The 16,744-nt window shown below is 35.6% G+C and overlaps 3 protein-coding genes and 1 long non-coding RNA gene across 4 annotated transcripts; 2 read left to right on the forward strand and 2 right to left on the reverse strand.

The window, feature by feature from the left end:
• The first annotated feature begins 1,280 nt into the window (after window positions 1-1,280).
• LOC125197321 (alpha-1,3-arabinosyltransferase XAT3-like) lies at window positions 1,281-4,517 on the forward strand. Its single transcript, XM_048096055.1, has 4 exons — window positions 1,281-1,413; window positions 1,502-1,594; window positions 3,010-3,102; window positions 3,181-4,517. Exons 1-4 carry the CDS (start codon window positions 1,281-1,283, stop codon window positions 4,311-4,313), a joined length of 1,452 nt encoding a protein of 483 aa, XP_047952012.1. The 3' UTR covers window positions 4,314-4,517.
• Window positions 4,518-7,409: 2,892 nt separating this feature from the next.
• LOC125194924 (wall-associated receptor kinase 5-like) lies at window positions 7,410-12,285 on the reverse strand. The gene is given in 6 exon segments (XM_048093138.1): window positions 7,410-8,519; window positions 8,522-8,707; window positions 8,782-8,961; window positions 9,041-9,257; window positions 12,137-12,178; window positions 12,265-12,285. Coding segments are annotated over 6 exon segments (1,509 nt in total). The 3' UTR covers window positions 7,410-7,656.
• Window positions 12,286-12,305: 20 nt separating this feature from the next.
• LOC125194925 lies at window positions 12,306-12,923 on the reverse strand. Its single transcript, XM_048093139.1, has 2 exons — window positions 12,852-12,923; window positions 12,306-12,692 (listed from the first exon to the last, which is right to left on the reverse strand). Exons 1-2 carry the CDS (start codon window positions 12,921-12,923, stop codon window positions 12,306-12,308), a joined length of 459 nt encoding a protein of 152 aa, XP_047949096.1.
• A 3,028-nt stretch (window positions 12,924-15,951) lies between these two features.
• Window positions 15,952-16,744, forward strand: LOC125197347. The gene is made up of 2 exons (XR_007172048.1): window positions 15,952-16,119; window positions 16,262-16,744. It is a non-coding gene; the product is annotated as an uncharacterized LOC125197347 (long non-coding RNA).

A 16,744-nucleotide genomic window follows, 5' to 3' on the forward strand; every position in this document is an offset into this window, starting at 1 on the left:
CCCGTGTCACTATACCCGGCCGGGTGGAATTAAGGGTGTTAAATCACGCCTTGGATGGGTGTTAAATGCACCCTATCCTTATAATTCATATGTATTTATGTTCATATAAAAATGAACTAATATCTACTTCGAATATAATCTTGGATACGTCGGGATAAAGACTAGCCTCTTCCGCATATAACAAGAACGTTGTTTGTTAAATTTTAGCCCGGGCTTTTTAAAATTTCTGGTTCTGTCACTGAATGTGAGAGAGAATTGTTTCCAAAATAAGAAATGTGACATCTTCTTCCCATTTTACTAAAATTATGCATTTTAACGAGGCCCGCCCACTTTGGGTTTAGATGGGTGACTTGATCCATGTTCGTCCATGTTTGGGGCTTGGCCCGTGATGTTTGTCTCTTGGTCTTTACCATGTTGCTTTATTCTAGCCGACTTGTGGCTTCGCTATTGTATGTCCTCGGGTATGTCCGAGTGTATGATGTAAACGTTGGTTTTGGTTCTATTCGATTTATCAAAAACAAAATTAAAATTATGCATTAAACCTTGTGCCATCCCAAATTGTCAATTTTTATAGGATTAAATAGTACCCTCTCCATCCCCGATTAAGGGTCACATTTTGACCGGGCATAGGTTTTAAGGAAGTGTTTGAATGTGTAATAAATGGAGTTCGGTAGTGGAATGTGGGACCTTTTTGACTTTTTGTGTGTAATAAATTTGGTAGGTAATGGCATTTTGTGTAATAAATGAGTTAGGTAATGCCATTTTGTGTAATAAATGGAGTTAGGTAATGTCATTTTTTATGTCCAAATATAGTAAGTAGGAAGTGTGACTCTTAATGGGGGACGGACCGAAATGGAAAAGTGTGACTCATAATCGGGGACAGATGGAGTATTAATTATTATAATTAAGTTTTTATTTTCGTCATTATTCCGTAGCTAAAGACGCGATCTTTTAAAGTCCACCCTCATTGTAATGATCATTTTAAACTAAAGTACTGCATAAGTGAAATTATCCTTTCAATTAAAGCATAGTAGTACAAATTAATAACAACCACGGCCACCTAAATATTATCCATCATAAAAAAGGTAACTCAACCGAAATCATCATTGAAATCCTTGTTGAATTCAGCAAACAAATCAGCCGATGGTTGCGCTGATTCCGCTAAAAAAGTGTTAGTAATGATTATAACTTGTGTTTATGGCCTTCTTCTCCATCACTTTTCCATCATATTAAATCACCTAAATAAACAAACTAGTTAGCTACTCTGTTTCCAAGTAAATATGTATGATCCCATCTTTTCCAAAAGCTTTACTCGAAACGAGCGCAATAGGTTTGGAGCAATCTTTTTGTGCTTCATTATTGCATTGGCCATTTCCTTGAGCTTCAAGCCTCCTTTGCATCTCATTTCACCGAGTAAATTATCTCATTATCTACTTAATTATTTTAATATACGTATATTATATGAGAATCTCACTTTAATATTCTTGCTATTAATTTGCAGTTGGTTATGCTGTAAAAACGCAGTTATCCATCAATAACATGGGAAGCATGCTTCTGGTTGATGATGGCAGCAGAGCAAACATCAAACCTATTGGTATTAATATATTATTTAAGCACTTAAATTAACTAATTTAGCATATTGTGTTTGATCTGAATATTTGGCTTATTGTATATAAATACACAAACTATCACTAAAAAAATTGTACATGGACAATGTTTTTTTAGTTAATTAAAAACGTTAATTTGTGTTTCTAAATACACTAACTATAATATACTCCCTCCGTCCGCGAATAGGAGTCCCGGTTGGCCATTTTCATCCGTCCGCCATTAGGAGTCCCGGTTAGACATTTTATCTTGGGAGTATAAAAAATGACCCCACTTTTCCCTTAATTTAGAAGCTGTAATTAATTTTAATCCACTTTGATTGCAAATAATAATATAAATGGGTCCCACATTCCACTATCACACACTTAAATTATTACACTCAAACTTTTCTTAAAACTCGCACCCAACTCAACTGAGACTCCTATTCGCGGATAGAGGGAGTAACTATAATATAAGAGAACGTCTTTAAACTTGGAGTCGTAACTAAAATTGATGGATCCAAACAAAAGCACTCAAAAAAGCAAAATACTAAAGAGTGTAGTGGGCAATTGCGTTCGTAGTTAAGAGCGCTTTCCTTTGCTCCTTCAATTTTAGACATTTCTTAAAATTTTCAACACAAATAACTGTGATGTCTAATTTTGGGTCCTTGATAAGTATATTGTCAAATTTCGGTTTTTAATTAACCAATTAAACAATCTTAGTAAAAGATCATGAGTGCTGATGGAAAATACCAGTGGAAAGCGATCGTAGCTTACTAATTGCACAGATCTTAACGGGACACAATCAATTGAAATGGTTGAATAATTAATGGCCGTCATAAAATTTTGCATATTGTTTATATTAATTCTTCAAATACTATTAGTAAGTTGTCATTGATGTGCTTTTCGTTTAAACTTTTAGATTCCATCTCTACAGAGTAAAGTTATTAATCTAGATTTTTTATTTGATTAAAGAATCAAAATTTTGCTACATATATACTCCTTCCTTAAAATTCATTTTTGACCGTTTTGTAAACTTAGATCAAGTCTAAATATGAAAAGTTTTAAACCATTTTTGGCCTTACAATTTACAAGTTTGTTATTTTTTTTAGGACCGGAGGGAGTATATAGTTATGAATCTAGGGTGCGTTATATTACTAACTATTTAAGTTGCTAACTCTGTTAACTCATCAATACAGTGTATTAAAAATGTCAATATGGTGATATTAAAATGTCAACACATAATATCAACACATTATATTAAAGTTCAACAAAATTATGTATGGACATTTTGATGTCACCGTGTTGACATTTTTAATACACTGTGTTGAGGAGTTAGCAAATTAGCAACTTAAGAAAGTTAGCAATTGATCACACCCATATGAATCTATATGAATTAACATCCTATGTTATGGACTTATCATAGCAGTTGTCAATCCAGCCGAATATCTGCAGTTGCCGAGTGATGCTGCTCAAACTAACCACACAAGCACCACCACATCAACATATTCCGACCATGGTAATCCGAACTAATATTTTCACTTGCACATAATCATTATAGTACTATTAATATATGATCCCTAACCATTGTTTTCAGGTATGAAGATTGAGAGAAAGCATGCAATAAAATGCACAAACTCAAATTATTGCAAAATAGAAGGTGACATAAGGATCGACGCCAAATCCTCCACAGTAGTCGTCGCAACGACCTTTGCAAACACCACCAAATCATGGCTTGTCGTCGAGCCTTACCCTCGAAAGGGAACGTCGCAAGTCAAGAAATGGAGAGCCATCACTCTCAATGAAAACGACACTAGTCTCCCAAAATGCACTCACCACCACACCCATCCATCAATCCTCTTCTCAATGGGAGGATTCACCGGAAACTATTTCCACGATTTCGCAGACGTCTTGTTTCCATTGCATCTCACTTCTTCCCAAATCCAAGAGAATGTTCAGTTCCTCGCAACCGATTACAACCAATGGTGGATAAATAAATTTGACAAAATTCTAAACAAATTGACCAAACACAACATATTAGACATTGACAAAGAGACATCACATGTCCATTGCTATAACCAATTGCAAATTGGCCTCAAATTTCACAAAGAGCTCGTAACCCTAAACCCTGACCCTAATCCGTCAATGCACACCTTCAGGGTACTTCTGAGAGAGGCCTACTCCCTCAAGAGAGAGAGAACGATAGTCAGAGACGTCTACTCGCCTCTGCCTCGTCTCATGATCATAGATAGGAAGCGGACGAGGGTTTTGACAAACGCGCACCAAGTCTCGAGAATGGCTGGAAAATTAGGGTTTGAGGTTGTGGAGGGGGTGGCGGCGGATTTATCGAGGTTTGCGGAGGCGGTGAACTCGTGTGACGTGCTGGTGGGAGTGCATGGGGCCGGGCTGACGAACATGGTGTTCTTGCCGGATAATGCGGTGGTGATTCAAGTTGTTCCATTTGGAGGAGTTGATGGATTTGCGAGGCTTGATTTCGGGAATCCTGCAAAGGGGATGGATTTGAGGTATTTGGAGTATAAGATAAGAGAGGATGAGAGCTCTCTTAGTAGAAAATATTCGAGAGATCATCCGGTTTTGAGGAATCCGGAATTGTATAGGAATTGGGATCAAGTGTGGTCAATTTATTTGAATCAACAGAATGTCAGTGTTGATTTGCATAGGTTCAAAGGGATTTTGGTTAAGGCCCTCAAGCTATTACGCAATAGGTAGTAGGGTTTTGGAGAGAGGTGTTAGAAAAGGAATTCTCTCACCATTGGTAATGATATATGCAATTATGTTCAAGCGTTACACATGTGTAATTTATTAATCAGATACTGGAATATGGCTTCTATAAGCTCGGTATTATGAAGCAATGTACTATATGATCTTCTTTATAAGTTGAGTGTTTTCTTCTTCTTTGAGCTAGAAACATATTGTTTATCTATTAGATAAAATAAAATGATGCAGGTTTATTTGGTTTAGTGTTTTCTTCTTCTTTGAGCTAGAAACATATTGTTTATCTATTAGATAAAATAAAATGATGCAGGTTTATTTGGTTGCTCAGCCAATGAGTATATATAGTACTCCTTACGGAGTCCACATTTGATTATAATACGAGTTTTAAAAAATATAAAGGAAAAATAATTGAAAAAGTGAGTGCAATATGAGTCTCACTTTTACATGATAGTTTTTGTAATAAAATATGATTGAACACAACTTCCCATTTATAGCAAAAGTGAAGTAAATTCTTATTGTGGAACGAACAAAAATGACAAAAGTGCAAACCTAATTGGGGATGGAAAGAGTTGTTTCTTAACTTAATTAATTCAAAACTCCTAGAAATACTCCCTCCATCCACCATTTGAAGACAAATTTTAACTCGACATCAATTTTAAGATATTGTTTAACTTTATAAATGAAATGAAGTTAATGGAATGTAGGTCCAATTTTTTATACTTCCCTCCGTCCCAGGAAAGATGACCCCTACCTTGATCAGCACACGACTTTATGCAATTTCATTTTTTGTGTTAAAAGGAGAGAGTAAAGTAAAAGAGATGATATAATGTAGAGATAAAGGTGTCCATTTTTAGTAATATGTCATCTTAGATGGGACAAACTAAAGAAAAAGCGGGCCATTTTCGATGGAACGGGGGAGAGTAATAAATAGTTGAAGCGAAGAGAGAAAAATGTAAGAGAGAGAATAATGTAGAATGTGTTAGTAGAGTATGAGGTTCACGTATTAAAATCGAAAATTATAAGTAAATATGTCTTTATATGGCGTACAATCCAAATTAATAAACCATGTCGGTTTTTGTCGAACATAGGGGGCATATAATGACGAATAGTACAATATAGGAGGCGTTCGGTTGGTTATATTAATTGTGTCTCGCCGACTTACTAATTTGATGCTCGGTTGCCGCAATCCAAATTAATCTGAGCCCACAAGGCCCGTGTCAAGCCCATCTCAATGGTGCCATTTTAAGTGTTTATGGCAGACAACTTATCGCACCACTAACCCTCCGATTAATTTAATCTCACCCCTCTCTTCTCTCTCTTAGTTGCTGTCATCAATTACAACATTAACCGACTAGTCACATCTCAATGGTGGCATCTTGATAAAGCCCATCTTGAGCTATCCCATACTACAATCTCAAGACTATTTATCTAACCAACCGAACAAGGCCATACTTGTGAAGTTGATTGTAACGCCCTGATCCCTAACGAGCGAGGAACGTTGCTAAATATTCTAAAATAGGAACGTTTATGAATATACTAAAATACCAATTTCTTTTATTTTAAAAACAAAAAATTTAATATATGAATGATAGACCGAATGTTTGTGTAGGATCGTGTATTCAATTGATCAGGAGGTGAGTCCTAACCTGGTCGTGTCGCTGACGACGACCTAAAACCTAGTATCAAGAAATTCCTCAACCCACTTCTAGGCTAGTATAGTGAGAGCAAGGGTTGAATCCCACGAGGAACGATGGATGCATTTCGGGAGTGTAGTGACACTTTGGAAGGGTTTTGGTTAGCTACCACGCTCGGGTTGAGGTTTACCTAGACGAAAACTAAGGATGGACTTGGACTCTACTGACTAGTAAGACTATCAAATATCTGGGCGAGGTGATATGCATGAGAGAGAAAAGATGTTCTACTAGAGTGCATGTGAAAAGTAGAAGTTTACTAATAATAGTTAAATAAAAGTTGGAGTGAATATCCTAACGAACTGACTGACACGCTGCCAGATCTGCAGAAAATCTGACAAAAGGTAAAGGACAAAAGCAAAAGGGGCTGAAAAGTAAAAATGTTCCCCAATTCAGATGTTGATGTTGTGTTCTCCAACAAGTGTGCACGAAATTAAGATGAACACAGATTCCATGGATAATAATACAGATCAGTAAATTCTACAACCAAGATTCACGATTAAAAGCGAGAAATTATGGATTAACTACCGATAAACCCAGATCTAGACATGCTGACTAACATGCAAGGTGGTGACGGTCACGTAATCACAGAATTCATGCATTAAACCATAAATCAAATAGTGGAAACTTGGAATTCTAACTAACAAACTCAATCTAGCTTACTCAAATGAAATCAGACTTAAACACTTAGAAAATAAACATAGCTGGATCAAATGACGTTAAGGATAGTAAATGCAATTTCGCATGCAAGCTTGTGCAAGATACAAAAATTAAAATCCTTACAAACAAAAGACAACGATACATTCTTCAATATTGTCTATTGGAGTCAACAAATTTTAAATTATTTGGTCCCAAAATGAGACTTCGTCTTCTTCATTAATAAATTTTGAATATCCGTAAACCCTGAGCTTCATCTCTGTAAGACTTGAAATTTTGTAATAGTAGCCCAAAGCTTATTATTAATTGGCTTGAATGGTATGATAAATGGTGTTTGTATTATTTTTAATCAAATCATAACAACAAAAGTAATACTAGTACAATTTTCACAGATGGTATAGTTATCATTTGATTACATTTTAATATTCATATATCACATCATGGAAGCATTTATGTTGATACAAATATACTATATGTATATTTGACAATATTGTAAAAAGACAGAATATAAACTATAAAAAGACAATATTATAACTTTTTATACCATTTTAAAACACTTATGAAACATTTTGTATTCACAACTTAATTACCCCTAATTGTATGGAACTTATCTAACTATCATTTCAAAATTGTATTGGTGCCAAAAATTTTGCAAAAACCTTTGAAGATTCAAGACATGCTATTATGATAAAAATACCATGAATATGTGACTTCACATCAATGCTAACAATTACGAGAGAAGTAACAAAAACAGACAATTGATATTACAAAACACAATATGTTACACAATACTAAATCACAAAACTCAACATGAACATATACACATAAATTCTCAAAGTAAAATATCATCTTCCTACATTGATTGGTAAAACAATATGATCCCTGCTAATGCTGTCATATCCCACACTTGAGTTCACACCTCTCATTCCATCTGGATTATTTGATAGCAAAGACTCCATCTCCTCTGCATTGTCTGCATTATTTCGTTCCTATGAGTGCTTTCCTCCGAGTATTAGCCCTTCAAGCTCCATTGCCACCTCCTTCATGCTCGGCCTATCTTCGCCTCTCACGCTCAAGCAATCTTTCGCTAGCTTAGAAACCAAAGATATTTGATCCATATTTTCTGAATTCGCAATTTTTTCATCAAGAATTTCAAACAACTTATCCTGTTTGAGTACAGACAGGAAATAGTTGGCTAGACTCTTCTCCTCTATCGGCTTATCAAAATTCAATGCTCTCCGCCCTGTGTCTAGCTCCAACAGAACAACTCCAAAACTATAAACATCACTCTTCTCTGTTAATTGGTTCGTCTGCATATACTCAGGGTCAAGGTATCCCAAAGTTCCTAACACTACAGTGGACAGCTGCTCGAGATCAATCGGAACCAACTTTGATGCTCCAAAATCGGACACCTTAGCTGTAAAAGTGTGATCTAAGAGGATATTGTCCGACTTGACATCCCTATGTATGATGGGAATAGAAGCTGAAGAGTGCAGATATGACAGCACCCCTGCAGTTTCTGCAGCAATCTTCAGACGCGTGCTCCAATCAAGAGCAGACGCCTTAACCTCATTGTGAAGGTGTGAAGAAAGGATGCCGTTGCTAATGAACTCGTAGACCAAAAGCGAAACATCTGTTTCTAGGCAACAACCAAGAAGTATTACTACATTCCTGTGGTTGATTTGAGATAGAACAACTACCTCGTTGATGAACTGCTCGATTTGTGCGGGATCAACTCTTATGGACCTTTTGATGGCAACGGTTCTTCTGTCCGCTAGCACACCTTTGTACACGGTACCAAAGCCACCTCGGCCAATGATCATGTTGTTGTGGAAGTTGTTGGTAGCCTTTGTAGCTCGGATGAGCTGAAAATGGTGACCATGTCCGATGAGGCTTCTCTCCTCGCCAGTTTCTCCTGTAACATTTGTCCACCGTTTTGGAGGAAGAATCGTTGCTTCTTCTTTCTCTGTGATCTTCTCTTGAGTTCCATGTAGAGTAGGATAACAACAAGTAGCAGAGTAATAATCCCAGAGGCAACTCCTGTTTGCTTGTTTGTTAAAGTTAGAAAAAGGAGTATATATATATGTTTCAAGAATCCAAAAATGTTTAGTTACCAATGAAGATAAAGGCAATCATCATATTCTGCTTCTTTGAGGCAAGCTTGCAGCCATCTTCACCTCGTCCATCACCATCTAAATGTTTGGGACAAGAACATGTGTAACTCCCTTGTGTATTATTGCAGTACTCATTCTTGGTGCAATTGTTTAGAGTCTTATTTTCGCATTCATTAATATCTGCAAGATATACAAATAGCGTTAGTAGTCAGTAAAAGACAAGGAGTATTTTCAAAAGTAAAGTTATACTAAGTAATACCTATACATCCATGAGTTAGATAAGGATTTCCTTCAAATCCACTATTGCAACAACAGCGGTAGCCATAGCCGTTTACAGGTTTGTAGCATTCAGAGTTGTCAATGGCGCAAGCATAGCCACTGGAGTTTCTCTTGGCCTCCTCGCACGTGGTATTCCCGATGGCCCAATCAACCAGCATAGGAAGCTTTTCAACGTCAGCCAAGTTTGTGAGATTATCCTTTAGTGGTGTTAGTGTATTTTTATTTCTTTGGCACTAATAGTTTTATAAAAAAGATTTTAAAATCAGATTTTTTTATTTTAAAACAAATAAAAATAAATGAAAAAGAAACGAACCGTGAAAATTGATCAAGTAATAATGATTCGAAAATTATTGAAGGCGATGGCTAGCAGACAGAAAATATCTATGATGAAAGTTGCATCCAAGCAAGTCCTCATCTTGACAATAAATAATTAATTTGATTGGCTGCAACTAATACCAGGACCAATTCTTTTCTACTAGTACTAATTTATACCCTCCAATATCTACGTCTCTTTTCCTCCTCCTTTACGCGGGAAAGCTATATATGTAATAATGCATTATAGAATGGGCTTGGTTCACTTTAGAACTGATATATTGACTAATATGAGAGCTATATCAATTTTTTGATGCATTTACATTTGTTTATATTACAAAATATATTAATTATTATCACTAACCTTTATTGATATTCATAAATCAAGTAACTAATTATTACTTCTTCCGTTCCGTAGTAATGGAGGTGTTTCTTTTTGGCACGAATATTAAGAAAAGTTGTGTTAGGTGAGTTAAGTAAAGAGAGAATTAAAGTGGAAAATGAAAAAGGTAGAGAGATGAAGAGAGAAAAAAGTAAGAGAGAGTAAAATAGGTGTGAAAAAATGTGTTGACTTTTACTGAAAAGAGAAATGACTCTATTTCTATGGAACGTACCAAAATGGCAAAATAAATCTATTACTATTGAACGGGGAGTATTGAGTAAGTAATTGATATATTTTGTAATATTAGTTGATAGTATTAATATATGTATCATCGAATTGATATAATTTTCATTTTAACTAAACATATATGTTCTAATATGAACCATCTCCTTTCATACTCTCCTCGTGGCATAGTTGGAAACATTTTTACAATTCAATAATATTGGTCTCATCATCTATTAACATTATTTCATCTACTTTTTCTTATTTTTTTTAACTTTACTAATATACATTAAAATTTGGTGCCGTCCTCAAAGTGCCTATTTCTATTAGACGGACGGAATATGTGATAATGAATCTAGAGCCATAATCTTGGGTTAATAAAATAGAAGCATCCAATTGGTCAACTTATTGTAATATGGAATCCGGCCAATCAATTCCTAGCTAACTAACTCATCTTTTTACTCCCTCCATCCACTAATAGAAGGAGAGTTTTGAATCGGTACCAATTTTAAAATATATTATAAAAAATTAATTGGAAAAATTAGTGAAAGATTTATATATTGTTTTATATATTGTTTTATACTAAAATCTGAGTGAGATAAAATTAGGACTGTAGCCTTTTCACGTCAGGCATTCTTAATTATTTATTACTACTAATTAATCCCTCTGCTCTAATAAATACTCCACTTCATTTGCCCCATTAAAAATAAAACGTTTTTCTTTTAGGATTGTCCCTTCAAAAATAATTTTTTTCCTAAAATGGCAACAACATCATCTCTACTTTTTTATCTTTCTTACTTTATTCTCTCCTCATTAACTCACAAAACAAGACTGCATAAAATTTTGTGTCAAAAAACAAATATTTCATTTCTAATGGGACGGAGGGAGTATGAAACATTTGTTTGTGGCATGCACGAGATTTTATTTAGTGGTGTTTTGTGAGTAAAGAGACACTAAAGTAAGAGAGAAGAAAAAAAAGTAGAAATAATGTTGTTTATATTTTAAAAAATATTTCATTTTTCATGAGACAACACAAAAAGGAAAACGTTTCAATTTTAATGGAATATGAGTATATGGTTATGATCAATTGCGAACTAATTAGCAATCAGAAATTAAGAAAAAATCTTAACCATTAGATTAAGAGATCTAGTGGGTGAAACAATGCCATGCGGATTATATTTTAAATTAAAAAGAAATTATTAAATAAACTTAAAGAGTATTAATATCAATTCTTATATACGGTTGTTAAAATTAATCACATTCTCTCTCATCAAAATCATCTTAAATATTTAAATTTACGTAACTCTTTCGATATAAATTATTTTTTCGTAAAAAATATATATAATTAAAGGTAATTTCATGAAGATTCTAACGAGATCTCATTTGCATATGTTCCAACAATGATCGGATGATGAAATTTTATAATTTTTATTTCAATTTTCATATATGTCGATAAGCAGATTTCATATCAATAAATGCATCAAATAATCTCAATATAATACATCTACAATATCAGTAAAACTATGTTGATATTTTCTGGTACTTATATTCAGATTCTCATGTCACTATGTTGATACAAAAAATCCGTGAAAATTATTATGTTATAACAGATTAACTATTTTACCCTTTTATTGATATTTTATCTATTATTTATTAAAATACTACATAAACTTTAATCTCATCCACTCAGTTTAAGATCTAATGGTATAGGATTGGTCTTAGTCGTGGATTCGATCCTATATGCATTTTACCACGACAAAGAGTATATATTTATCTTTATTCATTAATTATTTGGATGCTGATGACTTGTTGATACATATACCTATTTATTGGCATTGAATTGAGGAGTGGCTCTGTAAAGAAATGGCCCCATATTTAATAAGTCCATGATAGGTACTCAGCCGGATCCACGAGCTAAGAACCTGAATCTATCAGCAAACAATGATTGCAACGCACAAAAACAAGAGCAATAGGGATTTTGATAATCTTTATTGATTGGAATAGAAACGAGAAAGCAATACACTAAAAAAAGGAATGAAAAATGAGATACAATAACGAACTTTGCCTCCGATTAGCGATCCTGGGACATGACACTCACGCAAATCGACGCCCTTCCAGATTGTGGCCACCTCCCTTTTATCTAGCCATCCGCCAACTCACCGTTATGTTATCCTCCACTCCACATGCCCCCACACGCCAATTCTAGAAGTAGCACACATGCTTTAATCAACATATTCCTACTAGCATGACTAGGTCTAGGTGCATGCCTCACCACCTGCGTTGCATACATACGTCAGCTCCCACGCCATGCATGCAACAATACCCCCACTTAAGGTTCCTTGAGCACAAGGAACCAAGGGATCCTTTCCTTGATCACATCGGCAAACTCCCATAATGCGTCCACTGGAGATCTACCCGACCAATGGATCAGCCATTGCGTCGCGGCTTCATTACGTCGCTTCACCATTTTTCTCTCCAAGATAGCTTGAGGTACATCATCTGTAATGTGTGAAACAGGAGGTAAATCGGGTACATGGCAATCAGGCCGGGGTGCAGACTTCAAGAGGGAAACGTGAAACACGTTGTGTATGGTTGAAGACCGAAGTAGATTGAGCATATAAGCCACCACACCAATCTTGCCCATGATCTGATACAGCTTGAAGAATTTGGGCTCAAATTTGTGGTGCTTCCCGCGAATCAACGATTGCCTATAGTCCTGCAGTTTAAGTCATAACCAATCACCTATAGCATATTCTCTGTCGATCATATGGAGCTTGGCTTGCTTCCTCATACGATCTGCTGCCTTTTGTAAATTTCTCTTGAGCAGCTAGATCATTTCTTCACGGTCAAGGAGCGTGATATCGGCCGCTTCAACCTTGGAATCCTCCGGTAAGTTGGGAACATGCAACGAGAGAGAATACCCATACAATGCTTCGAACGGTGTCATTTTTATACTCGAATGGTCAGGTTGTATTATACCATTGCTCTGCCAAGCCTAACCAATGAGCCCAAGTACTCAATTTTTCACCCACCGAGCAACGCAAGTAGCATTGAAGACACCTATTCACCAGTCCAGAGCCTTTGTCCTAGCAGCAAGGAGCTTAGACATTATTGTATGAGCTACCGAGTTTGAGCCCTCTTGACATCAGTTGTAATTTCCTCTTTTCTATAGGAGTTTATTTGTAATTTCCTCCACCATATAGGAGTTTATTTATTTACTTATTTATTTTTTTAAAAAGACGCCTATTCACCACTTCGGATTGACCATCGGTCTTAGGGTGATACGCCGTTGAGTATAATAGCTCAACGCCTAAAAAAGTAAAAAGATCCCTTCAGAAGGCTCCCATAAAAACAGAGCCTCAATCGCTAACAATTCGTGACGACAAGCCATGAAGTTTAAACACTGAACTGAGAAAAGCCCCTGCTACCATTTTGGCTGTAAATGGATGGGATAGTGCCATAAAGTGAGCAAATTGATGGGGTTGGCGGCGGAAGCACAAATAAATCAGAGAACTAGATCTATTTAGCATATTATTTAGCCAAATTCCATTCGCACAATTATCACATGTATCATGCTCATAACTTGAATTAAAACATGCTTTTGATTAATTGAAACCTAAAACATACTTTTCTACGGAACAGAAGTTGTATCTTTTTGATTCTCCAATGAATCGCGGATGGCTTGCTACTTCTCAACGTGTCGATCTTCAATACTCGACCACAGATCTTCGGACTGGTTCCCAAACCGTATTCCGATATCAGTGTGGGCTGATCTCACCAGAACATTAGGACTCGAATAAAGAAGACAGAAATTCTCACGGAGAAGAGCTGAAAAAATGGTCCACTCTTAATGCAAGGGGTAACAAAAATTCAAATAAAATATTATGTGTATCTGTCTCTTCTTTATTCTCCTATTTATATTTAGTTCATATTCGGTCTAGACAGGGATCTATGGAAGGTTTTGTTAGAGTTTGTATACTAGAAATCACGTTTCGAGTGATTGAATACTGTAAAACTCTTATTTTATTTTCCAATGAATAAAACAGATTATTTTTGTCATAATGTTGTTATGTTTTACATTTAATGGATGTTAATGCATGTTTAAATGTATAAGTTAACTTAACAAAGTCTAAGTCTTTGTTTTAGTAGACCGGTTGTGGGCGTCGTCCACTTTAAGGTAATACGGTCAGTTCTAAACAAAGAAAAATATGAATTTCACAACCTAGATGGAATTAGACTACCCATCGAGAAAGGTTGCAATGTCAGTCCGTATATTTCTAAGCCTTACTGAAATAAGATGACATTGGTGTGGTATAGCACTGAACGGATCTAACAGCAAGACTTGCCTTGGGCTATCTACTGAAAGGCGAGGTCTTGATAAATATTTATTTCTTAATCAATGTAGGTTAGCATTTAAAGCATGATTAATTCAAGTTATGAGCATGATACATGTGATAATTACGCGAATAGATTTTGTCTAAATAATCTGCTAAATAGATCTGATTATTATGTGATTCATTTACATGCTCTTCCGCTGCGTGCACCAACAGGTTTTGGATATGGCCTCCCCAACTTAGCTTTTACTAATTAAATTGAACCCACAATTTTATACAAGCTTATATTGGAATATTATTTGCAGCCATTCCAGAAATAATATTGCACTGCCCATCCAAATCCGAAATTACAAGTAATCCGGGTTTCCATTTTTAATTAAATGTTTATTTCCCGAACTTAAGATACAAATGTCCATTAATTAATTATTGTCTGCTATGGACGAAAATTAATTAACTTCTTATTAATTTCAAGAGTGGACTAAAACTCCAACTAACTAGGTTCCGAATAACAAAACCTTGTTTCACGCTCCTCTTGAGGAAATTACCAAACGAGACTCCCCTCGCGTGCATTCCTACATAATAGCAATCCTAGCACCGCTAGATATTAATCACCACCACCCAATATAAAGGATTACGAAAACCTGCACCATTTGATAAGTCAAAGTAGTGCACAATCAATATTGTATGCTCAATGCTACGTCTGTAGATTAAGAAATAGTTATTTATCAAGACCTTGCCTTTCAGTGGATAGAATAAAGATATGTATTGATGTTAGATCCGTTCAGTGTTATACCACAACAATGTCATCTTATTTCACTAAGGCTTAGAAATAATCAGACTAACGTTGTAACCTTTCTCGATAGGTAGTCAAAGTCTATCTAGGTTGTGAAATTCTTCTTTTTCTTTGTTCAGAACTGACCGTGTTACCTTAAAGTGGACGACCCCCACAACCGGTCTACTAAAACAAAGACTTGGACTTTGTTAAGTTTCTTATACATTTAAACATATTCAATGTAAAATATAACAACATTATGATAAAAATAATCCGTTTTATTCCTTGGAAAATAAAATGAGAGTTATTATAGTATCCAATCGCTCGAAGGGTGATTTCTAGTATACAAAACTCTAACATAAACATGCTTAAACGGTCGACCACAACAAAAATTGTATCTTTGCCATGCGACGTAGGTAGGGCTTCGATGAAGTCCATGGTAAGATCAGTGAAGAGACCTGTCGGCAATGGCAGGGGTTGGATAAGTCCTGCAGGGGGTGAGTTACCAGCCTTATACCTTTGATAAGTGATACACATACGTAAAAACTCTCGGACTTCACGTAGCATCTTCAGCCAATACAACAAAGAAGATAGCCGTTTGTAGGTACCGCTCCAACGGCGTCGATCTCGCCCCCGTTTCGCCCCGAAGAAACCACAGGTAAGTTCTAAATTTTATTTTGTGAATCAAAGTTGATGCTTTAGTTAGTATGCTTCAGTTTAATTCAATTTTGAGTTCCGATTGATGCAACAAAGAGATAGGCTTGATGTTTGGAAAATTTAGAGAAACGGAGAGGTTTATACCTTCACTGAATGAATCGGATTAGGCAAAAGATTGAAGCTTCTAGTTCTCCCCCTTTCTGGATTTGGTTCCTAATTTCTGTCAGAAAAATGGTTCCGATTGAAAACGTGAATTTACCTTATGAAGAAAAACAGGGGAGGAACATGGAAGGATATATACCATGGTGAAATTGAGATTTGGTCAGGAAAGAAGATGAACTCCTCCCTACTGCTCCCTCCGCCGTTCTAGTGATTCAAAGGTGAGAAAAGAGTGGCTGCGTATTTGTGTGAGAATGAGAGATTAGGGTATGGGGTTTATATAACCGTGGGTTTATATTGAGAATAATTGGATGATTGATTTCAATTGAATGCGGTTTAAATTTTGGAAAGATTTCCTTGCAGATTGCCAAGGAGAAACGTGGTGTGGGAGGAAGGAGATTTGGAAGTTTATTTGCTAAATAAAATAATGAATACTTCCTTCTGCAATGACGGAAGAAATTTTGGAACGAGATTTGCAGAATAAGGAGGCGGCGCGTGAAGGAGGGGAGATCTGTGCCATATCTCTTATTTACATATTCTGTTATTAGAAGTAACCAAGGAAAGTCTTGGTGACCAAGGAAAGGAGTAGGGTTTTGATTAAAATTAATTTGGGCTTCAAGCACCGGTATTTTTTTTTTTTTTAAATTGTGTAGCCCGTAATTAAGATCGGACTTATTTATTTAATTTATCGGATCCAACATGGAATTGAGTCCAATAAATAATCCTCAAGAAAAGGATTTAATTAAATTCACATTGTGATTTTACTATCACCATTCTCGAGCTCTCATAACAAATTATCAATTATCCGAAAATCATTAAATTCACCGCACATGTATTATTCAAAAA

The sequence above is a fragment of the Salvia hispanica genome, chromosome 6 (assembly GCF_023119035.1).
Source record: "Salvia hispanica cultivar TCC Black 2014 chromosome 6, UniMelb_Shisp_WGS_1.0, whole genome shotgun sequence".
In the NCBI taxonomy this organism is placed as follows: domain Eukaryota; kingdom Viridiplantae; phylum Streptophyta; class Magnoliopsida; order Lamiales; family Lamiaceae; genus Salvia; species Salvia hispanica.